The sequence below is a fragment of the Nanorana parkeri genome, unplaced genomic scaffold (genome assembly GCF_000935625.1).
Source record: "Nanorana parkeri isolate BGI_ZX_2015 unplaced genomic scaffold, ASM93562v1 scaffold1242, whole genome shotgun sequence".
Taxonomy (NCBI): domain Eukaryota; kingdom Metazoa; phylum Chordata; class Amphibia; order Anura; family Dicroglossidae; genus Nanorana; species Nanorana parkeri.
In genome coordinates, this window is record NW_017307510.1 from 14,693 (window position 1) to 31,926 (window position 17,234).

General features: G+C 50.3%; 2 protein-coding genes across 2 annotated transcripts; one reads left to right on the plus strand and one right to left on the minus strand.

Annotated features, from left to right (window-relative positions):
• Positions 1-4,123: 4,123 nt before the first annotated feature.
• On the plus strand, positions 4,124-8,620 carry LOC108797205 (cytochrome c oxidase assembly factor 6 homolog). The gene is made up of 3 exons (XM_018568781.1): positions 4,124-4,165; positions 5,246-5,396; positions 8,519-8,620. Exons 2-3 carry the CDS (start codon positions 5,253-5,255, stop codon positions 8,612-8,614), a joined length of 240 nt encoding a protein of 79 aa, XP_018424283.1. The 5' UTR covers positions 4,124-4,165; positions 5,246-5,252; the 3' UTR covers positions 8,615-8,620.
• Positions 8,621-12,903: 4,283 nt separating this feature from the next.
• LOC108797198 (gastrula zinc finger protein XlCGF71.1-like) lies at positions 12,904-16,801 on the minus strand. Its single transcript, XM_018568774.1, has 5 exons — positions 16,733-16,801; positions 15,552-15,612; positions 14,201-14,295; positions 14,046-14,112; positions 12,904-13,352 (listed from the first exon to the last, which is right to left on the minus strand). Exons 1-5 carry the CDS (start codon positions 16,799-16,801, stop codon positions 12,904-12,906), a joined length of 741 nt encoding a protein of 246 aa, XP_018424276.1.
• Between the last annotated feature and the right edge of the window lie 433 nt (positions 16,802-17,234).

The window sequence follows — 17,234 nt, forward strand, 5'->3', positions numbered from 1 at the left end:
AAGTGCACTTATCCTTTAGACCAGGCCTGGTATAATGAGGCTGCAGAGATTGCAGAAACAGGATGGGGGGGGGGGGAATGCAGAATCAAAGCTGCAAGCAAGTAAATTGCTGTCTGTCCCATAGGGAAGGTTTCCCTTCACTTCCTGTCTCGGAGACACAACAGGAAATAAAAGGAAACTATCCACAGAGAAGGGAAATCCAATTGTCTCCTGCTTTGGTCACAACTCTAACAGGGTTATTCACAAAAGGGTGAAGAGTTTGGAGAAGTGAACAATCTAGGGCAACAGAGCTGAACTGGAAGGTGAGCTGAATTGGAGAATGTTTCCATATCGGCTATTTTGGCCTAGATTGTTCACTTCTCTAAACTCTTCACCCTTTTGTGAATAGCCCTGAAAAACTTGAAACTTCCATCAGTTCCTGAATGGCGTCAGTGGCCCCCAGGACAGACAGAGATGGTGAATCTCCTCCTTCTGAATGAGGCGTAAGGAGAGTGTTGAGTCCAGAGGATCAGCATGACATCCAAGTAAAAAGGCATTGTCAACAGGACAGCTTAGCAGTGGCAGCTTTCATGTATCTCCCATGACGAGTTTCTTTTAAGGGTTAAGGTTAGGATATTAGGGTTTGAGATGGTGAAGGGTTCAATGGAAGTGATAGGTTAAGTATTAAGAGGTTTATTTATAAAAAAGTGGCAGAGCCGTTTGTCCTGTCAAACTGCATACACATCCGTTTTGTGTGAATGGAGGCAAACACGAATGTTCTTAGTATATTTTCTTTTTGGGACAAATGCAATTCAGCCATAAGGTTACAATGAATCGGGGAAGTACTACATAATGGTCATAGGAGCATAGGGAAGAAATACTGATAATGACCTCTAGATAGAGCTGAGGAGCATAAGGGAGAGATACTTATAATGGGACATTAGACGGAGCATAGGGAAGAAATACTTATCATGGCCACTAGATGGAGCTGAGGAGCATAGGGAAGAAATACTTATCAAGGCCACTAGATGGAGCTGAGGAGCATAAGGAAGAGATACTTATAATGGCCACTAGACGGAGCCGAGGAGCATAGGGAAGAAATACTTAAAATGGCCACTAGATGGAGCTGAGGCGCATAGGAAAGAAATACTTAGAATGGCTACTAGATGGAGCTGAGGCGCATAGGAAAGAAATACTTATAATGGCCACTAGATGGAGCTGAGGAGCATAAGGAAGAAATACTGATAATGGCCACTAGATGGAGCTGAGGCGCATAGGAAAGAAATACTTAGAATGGCTACTAGATGGAGCTGAGGAGCAGCATAGTAAAGAAATACTTATAGTGGCCACTAGATGAAGCATAGGGAAGAAATACTTATAATGGCCACTAGATGGAGCTCAGGAGCATAGGGAAGAAATACTTATAATGGCCACTAGATGAAGCTGAGGAGCATAGGAAATAAATACTTATAATGGCCACTAGATGGAGCTGAGGAGCATAGGGAAGAACTACTTATAAATGGCCACTAGATGAAGCTGAGGAGCATAGGAAATAAATACTTATAATGGCCACTAGATGGAGCTGAGGAGCATAGGGAAGAACTACTTATAAATGGCCACTAGATGAAGCTGAGGAGCATAGGGAAGAACTACTTATAATGGCCACTAGATGGAGTTGAGCATAGGAAAGAAATACTAATTTCCTCCACAGCTCCATCTAGTGGCCATTATGTGGTATGGTCCTGAAATCACATTTAACCTGGAAAGAAATGTACTAATAACTTTCATGTTTGCCTCCATTCGTACAGGACAAATGTACATGCTGTGTGGCAGGGCGAATGGCTCTGTGAATTTTAGGGATTATTGTTAGTGGGAAGTAAAGGATTAGGATATTATTGTAGGGACTAGGTTTTAAGGGTCAGATGTGAGGAGGGTTTAGTGTTGGGGTCACATTTAGGTTAAGGTTAGAGCATAGTGGGTGGTACTTTTTCCTGCACTGAAAGCCCTGTACGGAGCACTGAACAGTTTTCTTGGTGCCGACACATAATGTGCCACCACAGTCGGGGTCAAGGATTTGGAGAATCAGCAGCACAGGTCTCTCTCTCTGGCGGGGTCTGGAGGACAGGACGTGCCCTCTAAAGAAGGTTTGTGATACTCTGATCTGTACCTGGTCTGTAATGTGTCACTCCGTGTCTTGAAGTGCTCATGAGACTGAGGAGAGGTTTTTGTTGATTCATTTATTTGTTTTCTGGGATGACATAACGAGTTTAATGTTCTGTAATAATAATAATAATAAACTCTGTGAAGGAAAAGTGACGCTGGAGGACGGCCCGATTCTGTAAAGGGGAACTTCCTGCTGGAGGGTGAGAAGACGGCAATGGCAGCTTCCATGTTTGGCTTAGGAAAGGCTTCCTATAAAGGATAAGTGAACCCTGATTCATAGTTTATTTATCCTTTTGGCCCCTTTTATATACACTCCTCCCCCCCAACTTTCACAGATGCATACTTATAGAGTTCTGAAGGGCCCAGCCTCCATTGTTTACATCTTGGAGCAAATGTCTCCCCCTGCTGGCCAGGCCTGCGCAATACATCCTCATTGGCTTCTATGGTGCCAAGGCATGGGGCTCTGATGTGAAGGGGGCTCTGATGTAAAGGCAATGGGGCTCTGATGTGAAGAGGAACTCTGAGGTGAAGGTGGTCAAATATGAAAATATAGACATTTTTATTAATATAAAATGGACAGTGTGGCTGGTGGGAGGGGGGGGACATAAATTCTCAGCCCTCCTCTCTGATCCTTCTTGATTAGAATAGAGGCTGGCTCAGTGGCACCCCCTAGAGGGCCCACAAAAAGCTGCTGCAGAAGGCAAGAAATACTTAATGGCCACTAGATGAAGCTGAGGAGCATAGGAAATAAATACTTATAATGGCCACTAGATGGAGCTGAGGAGCATAGGGAAGAACTACTTATAAATGGCAGCTAGGAAGCTCTTTTTGTAGTCTCCTGTACCATCAAAGAAGAGCTCCCCTGTAACATCACAAGGAACCTTTGCAATCCCTATTTGAGAAGGAGTCCTGTCCAGATATTTCTTCTGTTTCATTATCTGGACTCCAAACATCCAATGCATTTTGGGGGCAACAACACTCCCCTTCATTAGATCTCATTCTAAGCCCTGATGAAGGGGGCCTTTGTTGTCCCTAAAACGTGATGAGCCTTTTTGTTTGATCGAATTTGGAATATTTAAAGGCTTCTTTGGAATCTTTCACCTTTAGGTTTGGCGCCCTTTATCTGATACCTTCATTTGAATGGGCTGCCAACACACCACGACACAGGGAAAAGCTTTTATACTCACCACTGCCTCACTGCACAGGAGCCAGGAAGGTGACACCCTTATATTCCTGATTCAGCGGTGCATGTTTCCTGTGTCACCTCTCATTAGATAAAAATGCATCCAATAGATTTCCTTTGAGTGTAGCATTCTAATTTCGTTCAGCTGCTTTCTGAATTTTGCCCAGCAGAGGGCAGCCTGTGCTCTCTGCCGCCTGTGACACCTCCCTGAAGCAGCAGGTGGCGCTGTTGTTTGTGTAGCAGGCGGTGATCGAGAGCCGGTGATCGATCAAAACTACGAACTTATCGAGTTGTGGGACCACATTACTTCCGGTTTCCTCAGAACTACGAGGTTTTTACACAAAACATGTTGTGCACGAGCGCCATCCACGGCATTGCCCTATAGACATAGACCACAGCAATAAAGTAATAAAATGATGTAGGATGACAGTAAGCCAGCGCGTTCTTTATCTCAGGTGCCCCACTCAAGCGGCGGCCATATTGAGTGGGGCACCGGAGATAAAGAACGTGCTGCCTTACTGTCATCCTACATCATTTTATTACTTTATTGCTGCGGTCGAAGTGTATAGGGCAATGCCGTGGATGGCGCTCGTGCACAACATGTTTTGTGTGCAAACCTCGTAGTTCTGAGGAAACCGGAAGTCATGCGGTCCCACAACTCGATAAGTTCGCACTTTCGACACATCACCGGCGGCCATTTTCTTGGAGACCGGTGATAAGTGCTCGGCAATATTGCTGCTAGTACGATGTTCTTAAAGGACATGTCCGCTTGTCTCAAGTGCCTGGCGTGTGTGACGTCGTCAGTGTGCGTCCAGTGAGTGTTGTGAAGGTCCTGGGCAGGTGAGGACAGGAAGGGGACACACAGGGGTTCTGTTTAGACTTATCATGCTGTCATTGTTCCTCACATCCACCAATCAGATTCCAGCCTGGAAGGAGGGGGGATTTCTGGAGATGAGACTGTGTGTGGTCTCTGCCATGCTGGAGCTATACATCGGGTGTATACAGGGAGGGAGGTGTATATAGTAGGGTTGTAAGGAAATTCTGGGGGGGGGCGGTTTCGTTTCATGTGCTGGGACCCATAGTGACATTGTGTTGCCAAGGGCTCAGGTTTGCTGGGGGGATAATGGCAGGGTGGGGGTGACAAGGAGGTGCTGGGGGCTGGAGATGACAGAGCAGAGCTCGGAGTGCAACAAGATAAAGCAGCTGTGAGGTCCCAAGTAGCAGAGTTGGGGTCCCTGGAAGATGAAGAGGTTTGGGGGTCCCAAGATAACGGAGCAGAGCTGGGGTCCCTGGAAGATGAAATGTCCCGGGGGTCCCAAGATGACGGAGCAGAGCTGGGGTCCCTGGAAGATGAAGAGGCTCGGGGGTCCCAAGATGACGGAGCAGAGCTGGGGTCCCTGGAAGATGGAAAGGCTTGGGGGTCCCAAGATGATGGAGCAGAGCTGGGGTCTCTGGAAGATGAAGAGGCTCGGGGGTCCCAAGATGACAAAGCAGAGCTGGGGTCTCTGGAAGATGAAGAGGCTCGGGGGTCCTATGATGACAAAGAGGAGCTGGGTGTTCTAGATGATGTAGTGGTGCTGAGTGCCAAGATGATGGTGCAGTGTTGGGGTCCTGGAATAACTAAGTGGCGCTAAGGTTCCAGGATGATGGAGTAGAGTTGTGATTTCTGGAATGATGGAGTGGCTCTGAGGTGCCGGGATAATGGAGCAGAGTTGGGGTAATGGGATGACGGAGTGGCTCTGGAGCCCTGGGGTAATGGAATGTAGTGGCCCTGGGGTAATGGAGTGGCTCTGGGCCCCCCAGGGTAATGGATTGGCTCTGAGGTCCCGGGATGACGCCGGTAGCTGTAAGCTGACATTTCATGACAGGTTCTCTTTGCACACCAACGACCATTCTATCTGATTTCTCTCCTATGTGCAGGAATACGATGTCGGCGCCGACCGCGCAGGAGAGAAAAGCATGCTGGGACGCCCGGGACAGGTACTGGCAGTGCCTGGATGACACTCGGGAGGACAAGGACAAGTGCCAACAGTTCAGGAAAGGCTTCGAGGAGAACTGCCCACTGACATGGGTAAGTCACATGATCACCACGGCCAATCGGCAGCGCTATACGAATCCCTGTACAGCAGCTTGTTATATAATCCGGAGATTAGGAAAATGGAGAAGCCAATCAGATCCCGGCCCCCCGACCACGGACAGGAGACCGTTTCCTCTTCTCACCTTTCATAAATAGTTGTATGTTTGGCCGCCGCGGTTCGTTCACAACTTTATCGGCCGTGAAAAGGGATTTAGAGTTTTGCTGAAAAGAAAAAGAACTTCCTGATCCTCTATATACATCGCAGGGATTTCATCACATCGTTACCTACGTACATTGTGTGAATATAAATCGTCCCAGGGATTGCTGTGCGGTAAGGACATTGCCGGGGATGCCAGATCTCATTTAGTCATTTGATTCGGGTCCTGTGCAGGCTGTTTACAGGAGTAGGCGGGGGTGGGGGGAGGATTCTGGGGTGCATTGTCTGCACTGACTACTGATGGAGGGAGGAGAGATTAGAAACATTTTTGGGCTGATTAATAAAATCCTGAAGGGTCGTTTTGTAACATCATAAAGGCGACATTCACACTCAGCTGTCGTCATCCATACACACCACATTCAATGGGATTGTGTGCCATAGAGATCAGTGGCCTCTTCTGCTGTGCAGCTCCCAAAACCACCACACGAGGGCGCTCATGAGAGACAACAAAGCGCCCGCTGAGGGATCCCAGAGACCACCACCAGACTTCCCTTCAGCACAAAGCTTCCCATAAAACGATTCTTTACAATGACTGAAATGTTATGTTTTATTTTATTTCGGGGAGTCGCGGGGCGGCCGTCATCTTTCCCTGCCACCAGCTCATTCATTGTCACAACAATCTCCCATAAGATTCCATGTGCATGTTATTAACCTGTAAAAGGTTTCCAAAAGCCCGGAGACTGTTGCTATGCGCCTCCATCTTGGATGTGATGTCAGCAGACTCAGGGCGGTCACTCAAGTGACACTCCATAGTATTCCCCTTTGCTCCTCCTCCAAAAGCTACATGAAAAGGTTATGTAGGGAGGGGCAAAGGAACTGGGCCAGCACAGACAGTATTTAGACACTCCCAGAAGAAGAGAGGGGTTAAAGGAGAACTATGGGGTTAGGGCTTTTCCCCATAGTTCTCCTTAGGGTAACGGGAGGACACAAACTAGCGTCCTCCCGTCACCCTAGGCTCAGTATATAGGGAGCTGTAGCTCGCGGTATACTGAGACGCCGCAGCTGAAGCGGATCCCGAAAATTGTGCCGGGATCTGCCCAGCTGCGTGACTGACAGCTGACTCTGCCTATCTAGAGGCAGCGCCAGCTGTACCCGCCCCCTCCCCCGTCCGTTCTGCCAGTCAGCGCTGGAGGATCGGACAGGGGAGGGGGGGAATCCAGCCCCTCCCCTGTCATGGCAGAGAACCGTGACAGGATCGAGAGGTGAGCGAACGCCGGTATGTGTTCGCTCACCTCCCGATCTACTGAGCCGACCTGTGACAGTCTCATTGTCACAGGTCGGCTAGAACTATGAGGAGGAGTGAAAAGCACTCACCACATAGTTCTCCTTTAAGCTATGCAAGGAGGTAGGGGGGCTGTGCTGGGGAATTGACTCTTCCTGGAGTAGTCAAATTTTCTATCACGTTCAGTGGCACATTGCAAGTGAATAAAACAATCAAAAACCCAAAAAGCTGCAAGTCATCATATAAGTTCTTGATTTTTCTATGTTTTACCTGCAATTATTTAAGCTGGTGACAGGGTCTCTTTTGAGTTTTGGGCTGTCCATTTCAATGGTTGAGGAGTATCTAGGTAATCACTTTGATCACATAGTGGACAAGTCCCGTAAGGCAAGATTAAAGCTCATCGAGGTATACAGTAAAGTGTAGAACGTAGTGTAACATTTAGAGAGTAATATACATAGCAAACAATAGAATAAAGTAACTTATAGAACCAGAGCTACCATGGTTAAGGAAGGAATTAATACAGTTCTCGTGTGAGTGTGGGAAATGCTTCAGAGGGACAGGGTCTCTTTAAAGCGTACGCCTGGGCAAAATACAAAAAGAACTTGTGCAGAGGGCGTTATCAGCTCGCAAGCTTTCTGGCAGGATCAACAGGGTTTCTTTTAATGGAATATTAAATGGACCAAAAGGGAGCACATTAGAGAAGGTCATTGTTGGGGTTTCCATACACATTGCAGTATCTTTACAAACAATTCACAGAGCCATTCACCTTGCGAATCTCTGTGAACGTTCCTTCTGTGCGAACAGAGGTACAAACAAATGTTCTTAAAGGAGAACTATGAGGTGAGTGCATTTCACTCAGCCTCATAGTTCTAGCCGACCTGTGACAATGAGACTGTCACAGGTCGGCTCAGTAGATCGGGAGGTGAGCGAACACATACCGGCGTTCGCTCACTTCTCGATCCTGTCACAGCTCTCTGCCGTGATAGGGGAGGGGCTGGATTCCCCTCTCCGATCTGCCAGCGCTGACTGGCGGAACGGACGGGGGAGGGGGCGGGTACAGCTGGCTCTGCCTCTAGATAGGCAGAGCCAGCTGTCAGTCACGCAGCTGGGCGGATCCAGACATAATTGTCGGGATCCGCTTCAGCTGCGGCGTCTCAGTATACCGCTAGCTGTAGCTCCCTATATACTGAGCCTAGGGTGACGGGAGGACGCTAGTTTGTGTCCTCCCGTTCCCCTAAGGAGAACTATGGGGAAAAGCAAAAGCCCTGACCCCATAGGTCTCCTTTAATTGATTTTCTTTTCAGGTTGAATGTAATACCACAGTATGGCCAGTAGTTGGCGCTGAGGAGCATAGCAAAGATGTATTTATGATTTAGGCTCTTCAGCTCCACCTAGTGGCCATAATGTGGTATTACATTCAACATGAAAAGAAAATCTATCCAGAATGTTTGTTTTTACTTCTGTTCGCACAGAGATTTTCAGGGTGAACGGTTTATAAATAGACCCCAATGTGTATGGAAACCCCCAACAATGACCTCTATTGTCTAATACACCACAGACCCCTATGCCCACATTCTTCTATAGGTCCTCAGCTGCACACACGGCCCCCTGTACGTGTTCTAGGATCTGGAGCCGGATGGAACGTTTGCTGATCTTTTGTCTTCTCTCCCCCAACAGATGAAATACTTTGATAAGAGACGAGATTATCTGAAGTACAAAGCCAACATGGAGTCTAAAGGATTCGAACCTTCACAAAGCACCAAGAACTCCTAGGGGCCCCGACACATGGAGCCCCTTCTATGCAAAGACTGGAAGTTCTATCATTTGATTTTATCGGGAGCCGAATCTGGAACCGAAGGAGAGTCCTGACTGGAGCGATCCCAGATCCCGCGCTCTGTTTTGTATATACAGAATTTATTAAATGACCTTGGGATATGAATGAGGTGGGTGGAGTCTTCATGAGGTGGGTGGAGTCTTCATGAACGTCCGTCATCTTATTCTGATCGATCCTTTATAGATACAAACTCTTGACAGGCGACTGGGCACCTTGCGGAGTCTCAGGCTATTGAGGAACATAAGGCCGCTGCATCACAGTAGAACGATGGCCTCCTATTATTAATGACCCCCCCAAAGTCCTGTTGATCCTGCCCGTGATGTCAACCTAATGCAGCTTACTGTGATGGGGTGGCAACGATGCTGTACTGCTCCTGAATTCAGAGCAGAGTTGTCACTCCCATGTTGGCTGTGTCTGCACTACAGATGAGAAGATGTTACAGGGGGTGTGGCTATCAGCCTGTAGCTTGTCAATTAGCATCTGGCAACACCTAGTCCCGCCCACCGCTTTCTGGATTGACAGCACTGCCCCTGCTGCTGAAGCCCTCCCACTGTGATCTGCAGTGTCGGATACGGTGGCAACGATGCTGCACTGCTCCTTAATTCAGAGCAGAGTTGTCACTCCCATGTTGGCTGTGTCTGCACTACAGATGAGAAGATGTTACAGGGGGTGTGGCTATCAGCCTGTAGCTTGTCAATTAGCATCTGGCAACACCTAGTCCCGCCCACCGCTTTCTGGATTGACAGCACTGCCCCTGCTGCTGAAGCCCTCCCACTGTGATCTGCAGTGTCGGATACGGTGGCAACGATGCTGCACTGCTCCTTAATTCAGAGCAGAGTTGTCACTCCCATGTTGGCTGTGTCTGCACTACAGATGAGAAGATGTTACAGGGGGTGTGGCTATCAGCCTGTAGCTTGTCAATCACCACTTGGCCACACCCACTGCTTTCTGGATTGACAGCACTGCCTCTGCTGCTGAAGCCCTCCCACTGTGAGCTGCAGCGTCTGGGATGGGGTGCGAGTGAGACACAAATTAAGGATTTGTCTCGGTCAGGGAAGGAAAAGAAAGTTTTGTTTGCTCCACGAGGACTCAACTGTCCTAGATTTGCCGTGACAGTCCCGCATCATGAACCTCAGTCCGAATGCTGATGTGTCCCGGGATCACAATGTCTCTCTTATGCATGCGCACTAACGCAATAAGGACTTTATTAGGATGATCGGGGGCCAGGAGAGGGTGGTCCACCCATAATTGGGAGATGGGGGTTGGTTGGACCATTCTTGTAGGTGGGCGGGCCTGAGCCAGACCTTGGGTGGGGTTAACTGTGGCCCAGGGACCTTGGTGAGTATGCTCATGGCTGCTGGGAAAGGAATTGGATGGCGGACAGCCCAGTGCTGTCCTGTCTGGGGAACCATAGGAGGAATATGGCGATTTCTACTGACCAATCCAGAGTGGTGGAGATCTGTGCCCACCATGTCCCCACATCCTGCGCCCATGGGCTTTTCTCCGAGGCATCATCATGAGAATTCATGGACTGGTGGGACAATTGTCCTTCAAGTGGGTTTTGGGTTCCCATAGACCGGTGTGAGGATGCCAAACCCACTTGAAGTGAACCAATGCCCACCAACAATGGCCCTAACCCATCCTGACTAGAAGACCCCGTGTCCCCCCAACCCTTTAGATGCCACCATGTTCCAGAAGATCCATCACATTACAGGCCATGGTATAGGAGCTGATCGGAGCCTAAACCAAGGCAGCAGCCGGTGGAAGTTGAAGAGCTGAGCCTCCCAGCTCGCTGATTACAGATGAGATCTGTTCATGGCCGACATACGTCATCCAATGAGAGGAGAGCTGTACACAGGGCCGGATTCAGATACTCTAAAAAAAAATCGATATCTTTATTAAAACATAACAAAACATCATCATCATCATGTCAGGGAAATACAATGTGCCCCGCCCCCACAATCCACCCAAAGTGGACAAATCCTTCAACATCATCCCATTGTAAAGAATAAAAATGCGTAAAGTGGAACTCCAGACCTTTTTTTTTTTACATGTACAGAAAAGAACTCCCGAGGTTCTAACCCTCCCCTACAATCCGAGACACTGCTGAGAGCTACTAAACTTCTCCACCACCAGATGTGCTCAACTTTTCCAGGTATATTGATGGCCGCCGTCATTCAAGACACTGTATCTGTCACGGACCCGCCCCCAGCCTGGTGACTGGATGAGCTCATCTCTGACACTGTTCTCTGCCCCTATTGCATGCTCCTTGTGCAGCTTCTTCCTCCCCCTCTCTGAGCTCTGCTGTACAAGGGATGCTAGAGGCCGATATCAGGTCCTCGCACTGCTTATATTTAACAATTGAGGGATCGAGGATGACAGATCTGCGTCTTCTGTCTGCCCGGAGAACACGTGGCAGAGCTGATCCTTCCCTCCACTGACTTCAGTTTATAGCACCGCTTGTGGGTACATGTGAGGGCTCCCAGAATGCCGTGCTTCATAGAAGACATGACCTATGCCAAGGCAAACATCGCCCGAGAAGGGGAAAAAGAGGAAATTATGAATGTAGACGATATTGTGCCCACTGGAGGGCGTCACTCAGTCATGGCATTGTGCCCACTTGGGGGCTTCACCCTGTCAGTCACGGTATTGTACCCACTGGAGGGAAAGGTTAAAGCTGAACTCGGGGAAAACAAGCCCTTGAAGTGCCCCCACATGTTCTTTGGTGATGAATTACTCCACAGTGCCTGCAACTACAGGGGCCATTATTGATGGTTCAAGAACACTGAGAAGCGTTTTGGAATCCAGAGGAGCGTCCCGGGATCCAGAGCAGCGTCCCGGGATCCAGAGCAGCGTCCCGGGATCCAGAGGCGTGTCCCGGAATCCAGAGGAGCGTCCCGGGATCCAGAGGCGTATCCTGGAATAAAGGAGCGTCCCGGGATCCAGAGGGGTGTCCTGGAATAAAGGAGCGTCCCGGAATCCAGAGGAGCGTCCCGGAATCCAGAGGAGCGTCCCGGGATCCAGAGCAGCGTCCCGGGATCCAGAGCAGCGTCCCGGGATCCAGAGGCGTGTCCCGGAATCCAGAGGAGCGTCCCGGGATCCAGAGGCGTATCCTGGAATAAAGGAGCGTCCCGGGATCCAGAGGCGGGTCCTGGAATAAAGGAGGGTCCCGGAATCCAGAGGCGTGTCCCGGAATACAGAGGCGTGTCCCGGAATACAGAGGCGTGTCCCGGAATCCAGAGGCGTGTCCCGGAATCCAGAGGCGTGTCCTGGAATAAAGGAGCGTCCCGGAATCCAGAGGAGCGTCCCGGAATGCAGAGGAGCGTCCCGGAATCCAGAGGAGCGTCCCGGAATCCAGAGGTGTGTCTTGGAATAAAGGAGTGTCCCAGAATGCAGAGGCCTATCCCGGAATATAGAGGAGTGTCCCGGAACACAGCAACATGCGTTATACTTCCAATCCCTTCCATCATAAAGTAGTAAACGTAACATGGGATCGAACTTGAAGAAACCGTATCCAATACTAAGGAAATGTCCTTATATATATCAAACATGCTGTGTCATTAAAGGGGACCTGTCCTTCCACATTGTAACACATCACAGCAGCCCCCCTGGGTATAGGTGGAGTCACCATGTGCCCTAATATATTCCTTTTGAGGGTTCCTTCAGCAAGATCTTTCTGCTGTAGTCTCAGCCCCAATCCCCACCCCCCACCCCCCATTGGGTTTCCTCACGCTTCTGTTGCATTAAAGCAGGACCCCGGGTCAGACTTCTGGTGGAGTGTGGAAGGGTTAGAGCCTCTGGCAGATTTATATAACTGTCTCTGACCCCACTGGGGAAATTCACCCTCTACCATTTTGTACTTTCTTTGGTTTTCTGTCACCGGGGCCTATGGAAAGTTGTCACTGGAAAGGAAATGGAGGGGAGAACTTCCGATGGGGACACCTGTTCTGATGACAGCTCGGGAGAGATTTCCAGTCACTTCCTGGTGTGTCTCTGAAACAGGAAGGGAGGAGCAATCACTCCAAGGGTAACACAAAAGCACCAAAAGTGTCACTTTAAAAGTCCAGTGGGAGGCCCTCAGGTGTGCAGACTCCAGAATCCAGCACAGCAGGGTCTCCGGATACAAGAACCCATCAGGTGGGTCACCTCTTAGTTTTGGGCGGAGTGCCTCTTACTTCTCTTCTACGGCCTTCCAATGAGAATCTTCGTTCCCGGGCGCAGCGGGCCGCTAATTTAGACCGGTGGTTATTTTGGCCGCCGTGCAGCGTCTCTTGTGTCGCAGGAGGTTGCAGCTCTGGGAGAAGGAGCGGCCGCACTGGCGGCACACGAACGGCCTCTCGCCCGTGTGGACGCGCTGATGTTTGACCAGCGTGGACTTCAGGGCGAAGCAACGGCCGCACTCCAAGCACTGGAACGGCTTCTCCCCGGAGTAGCGGACGATGGTGGACCTGACCGTGAAGCTGCGATCCCCCACGCACGGGCTGGACGGCCGCTCCAGGTGGCAGCGCTGGTGCTTCACGAACGTCGACTCCGACTTGAAGGAGACGCGGCAGATGGCGCAGGAGAAGAGGTGGTTGGCGTTGTGAGCTTTCTGGTGGAAGGAGAAGTCGGAGAGCTCGGTGAAACATTCGTCGCACTCCGTGCAGTGATACAGCTTCACTTCCACTTCCGACCGGTCTGTCAGAGAGAAAACACACAGAGGTCACATGATCGAATGTGTTAGATCACACGGCACACACATCCTCCAATCCGAATGTACAATGTTATTCCCGGCTGTAAGATTTGCCTGGAGACAGCCGTCCAATCAGCAAGAAGCATCGGCCTTACTATCCCAACCTATCCCAACCCTTAACCTCCAACCGCTGACCCTATCCCAACCCTTAACCTCTGACCCTATCCCAACCTCTAACCTCTGACCCTATCCCAACCTCTAACCGCCGACCCTATCCCAACCCTTAACCCCTGACCCTATCCCAACCCTTAAACTCTAACCCCTGACCCTATCCCAACCCTTAACCGCTGACCCTATCCCAATACCTAACCTCCAACCACTGACTCTATCTTAACCCTCTAACCCCTGACACCATTCCACCCCCTTACTCTTATCCTTGATCCTATCCCATCCCCTAGCCAGCACTAAGTTATGCCCCTTCCAATCCATACAAAGGTTCTCTTTAGAACGTTTTTGGTGTTTCTGCATCAAGAAGAGCAATGAAAACACAATGGCTGCCGATCGCCCCGTCATGGCCAAAGGCAGCAATAAACCCATCAGAGGATCTCACCCTTCCCCCGCTCTATTCACTACCGTATAAATATGAGGAATTGGCTGGAATGGAGTACTGTGCGGTTCCATTCTCTTAGTTATCTCACCTGCTGAGATGTAGTCTGGCTCCGCCTCCTCCTCCTTACAATGAATGGTTCCATCTCCGGCCTCCGCCTGTCACACAAGAACACATGATGAGGATTGGGGAATGGACATGACCTCCATGATGGGGAGAAGATGGGCCGGGGAATGTTGGCTGTACCTGGTAATCCTCCGTCCTGATCTCCCTCCCCGTGCCGTCCTGAGGATAGGTGACACCGGCACAGCTTTCTGCCGGATTCCTCTTACTGCATCCGCCTGGAGAGAGACACAGAGAGGGACACTGAGGAGGTGACCCCATGGGAAGACTCACCTAGAAGCCCAAAACCTGCCGAGAGATCTACTGGGAGCGGCGAGTACATGACCCGGACATACCAGTCCGGTGCGGCATTTACATCTTCACAGCTGAACTCCGGGCAATCAGCCGGAATGCTGGAAAAAGTAAGTACACCCCAGACCCCAGAAGCTGGCACTGCCCCCTTGACTACATATGGGGGGTTCACATAACTGCCCAGCGGTCTCTGACATGGACTCGTGACATTTGTGGCCGACTCACCATGCAAAATCTCTTCAGCTAAAAGACGTTTGAGGGTTTCCTCACATGAGCTGCCCGTTTCAAATCCCACCACAGCATTTCCATGGGATTCAAATCAAGCCTGTGACCAGGTCAGTCCATTGCCCCCCATTTCTTGGTGGATTTGCTAGGGGGCTTCAGATCATTATCGTGTAGAAAGATCCATTTCTGGGTCAATTTCAACTTTCTGACAAATGGCCTCAAATTATCATCCAACGCACTTTGATATGATGCCGAGATCATAGCTGGCATGACGCTTGCAAGCTGCCCAGGCCCTGAAGCTGCAACGCAACCCCGAACCATAACATTTCTGCCACCATGCTTCACAGTTGGTGTTAGGATCTTCTCCTGAACGGCTGCCTTGGGTTTGCACCAAACATGTCCGCCGTTACACAGCTCTGCTACACAGCACAGCCCCGTCTGGCATAGCAGGAGACCTGATTTTTCTCTGCTACCGTTCTGTAAAACGTACAGGTCTTGTCCCTCCCCCAGCCTGTGACTAGACAGTAAAGGAGAAACAGTGGACTGATGAGGTTATCTCTCTCAGTCACTTTGCTCTCTCCTTCTATCAGTAGGCTCCTTGTCAGCACAGAAATTGGCTCCTGGTGCCGTGTCTCCCTCTGCCAGTCTGAGTTCTGTTGTACATTGACTGCAAGAGGCAGGCACCAACTCAAATTCTTGTACTTACACTGCTTGTATGTATGAAAAAGAATCAGATGCAGGCAGGGTTCATGTATTGAACAGCTGCAGAAGCAGAAGCTGCTGAATACAATAGCCAGCAGTGGGGATTCCTCCATCTATGCCGTTTAGGGTGGACGGGGTACTCTGATGATTTCTCTTGTTAGGCCAGTAGCTGACTGACGCCGGTTTCCCAGCGCCGTCTATGAGACACGAAGAACGTCCCCGAACGTGACTACTCTATGAAGATTCTGCGTCTCACCTGGGGTCATGTGATCAGCTTCTTCCTGCTTACACTGCTGGGGATAGGTCCAGGCTCCTTCCTGTACAGAACACAGGACATCAGTTCTTCACAGATCACCGGGATGGAAAGTACAAAATATTGGAGACAGAGCTGGCGGAACAATGGTACAGCTTCCTGATTGGCCGGGAAGCCGGCTCCATGCTCCTTTGTCATTTGGTGACGAGGGAGCATGGAGCCGGCTTCCCAGCCAATCGGGAAGCCAGGGGGCGAGTCATTACCTGCACCCCCCGGCTTCTTGATTGACCGGGAAGCCGGCTCCAAGCTGCCTGCTAACGAGGGGGCATGGAGCCGGTTTCCCAGGCCAATCAGGAAGCCGGGCAGCGTGTCATGACTCGCCGCCTGACCTCCTGATACCGGAGAAGTTCCGATATCGGGATAAGTATGGGGAGCATTTGGTCGAGTACAAGTACCCGCAGGGGCGTAACTAGAAATCACAGGGCCCCTGAGCAAAATTTTGTATGGGGCCCCGTGATTTCTAGTTACGCCCCTTTCAGAGCCCCCCTGAGATCCCACACAGCCCACCTGAGAGTGACCCTGCAGAGCCCACCATAGACTTTCTATGATGGGCTCTGCAGGGTCTCAGGTGGGCTGGTCACACCCCTGCACACCTCTTACCTGTCAGCCCCAATCCCCTGTCAGCTTCCATCACCGCCAGGCCCCACCTCCTCCTCCCCGGTCGCTGGCAGGCCCCACCTCCTCCTCCCCGGTCGCTGGCAGGCCCCCCCTCCACCTCCTCTAATGCCAAAGCCAGGCCCTGCCTCCTCCTCCGCAGCTGCTGGCTGTCATTGACTCAGCAGCGGCAGTGAGGAGGAACGCGCCGCGACACAGATCACCGACAGGTTGTCAGTGATCAGAACAATAGCGAGTTCCTCCTCACAGCGGCCAGTGACAGCCAGCAGCCTCCGCTGCCATAGTGACCCCAGGCAGCCCTCACAGCATCAGGGGGACCCCTTTGTCCCTCGTCCTGGCCAGGCTCCCACTGTGCCCCATAGCGGCCGCCTGGGTCACTATGGTGATAGTTCCGCCACCGAGTACTCACCCAAATACTTGGTATCGGCACTGACACTAGTATCAGTATATCCCTACCATTCACCACACACAATGCAGTTCCAGCCAGCAGTAAATAATCAGACACTTACCTTCAGCGGCTGGGGGCTGATCTGCAAGTTGTAACCTTCCGCGTACAGGTACTGCTCCCACCCAAACATAAAGAGAAGTATAAAATATAAGTGAATGGACGACGTGACCAAGTGTTATACAAACTTACAGAAGCTGAAGACGCATCATGTAAACTTATCGGTCTATATATAAAGAAAACTAAAATTGCATAGATATTTGTTCAGTGAATCTGCCTGTACATTCACGCTGTGTGAATGAAACCAGCCGTTGTGAGAACGCGGCAAATTCGAATGTTCTCGGGTTATCGTTTCCTCTGCTGGAATGTTCTTCATGTATTATGGGCAGTATTCATAATAGGCTCCTTCATAAAGAACAGAGCGAATGGGGAAATACCACATTGTGGCCACCAGGTGGCGCTGATGGTCACAGGAAATAAATACATCCTAATAACAAGAGATACAATGTAACAATTGTAGAGGACACTGGAGGGAATCAGCAGATAAATGTCACCATTGCTACTAC

Bases quoted from the DNA above. Each gene is read 5' to 3' on its own strand.
- LOC108797205 (XM_018568781.1), top strand. From the start codon at position 5,253: ATGTCGGCGCCGACCGCGCAGGAGAGAAAAGCATGCTGGGACGCCCGG. The intron at 5,397-8,518 runs GTAAGTCACATG...CTCCCCCAACAG, and splicing joins AGAACTGCCCACTGACATGG to ATGAAATACTTTGATAAGAG.
- LOC108797198 (XM_018568774.1), bottom strand. From the start codon at position 16,801: ATGTTTGGGTGGGAGCAGTACCTGTACGCGGAAGGTTACAACTTGCAG. The intron at 14,113-14,200 runs GTACAGCCAACA...CTTGTGTGACAG, and splicing joins TCAGGACGGAGGATTACCAG to GCGGAGGCCGGAGATGGAAC. The intron at 13,353-14,045 runs GTGAGATAACTA...TCTCTCTGACAG, and splicing joins GCCAGACTACATCTCAGCAG to ACCGGTCGGAAGTGGAAGTG.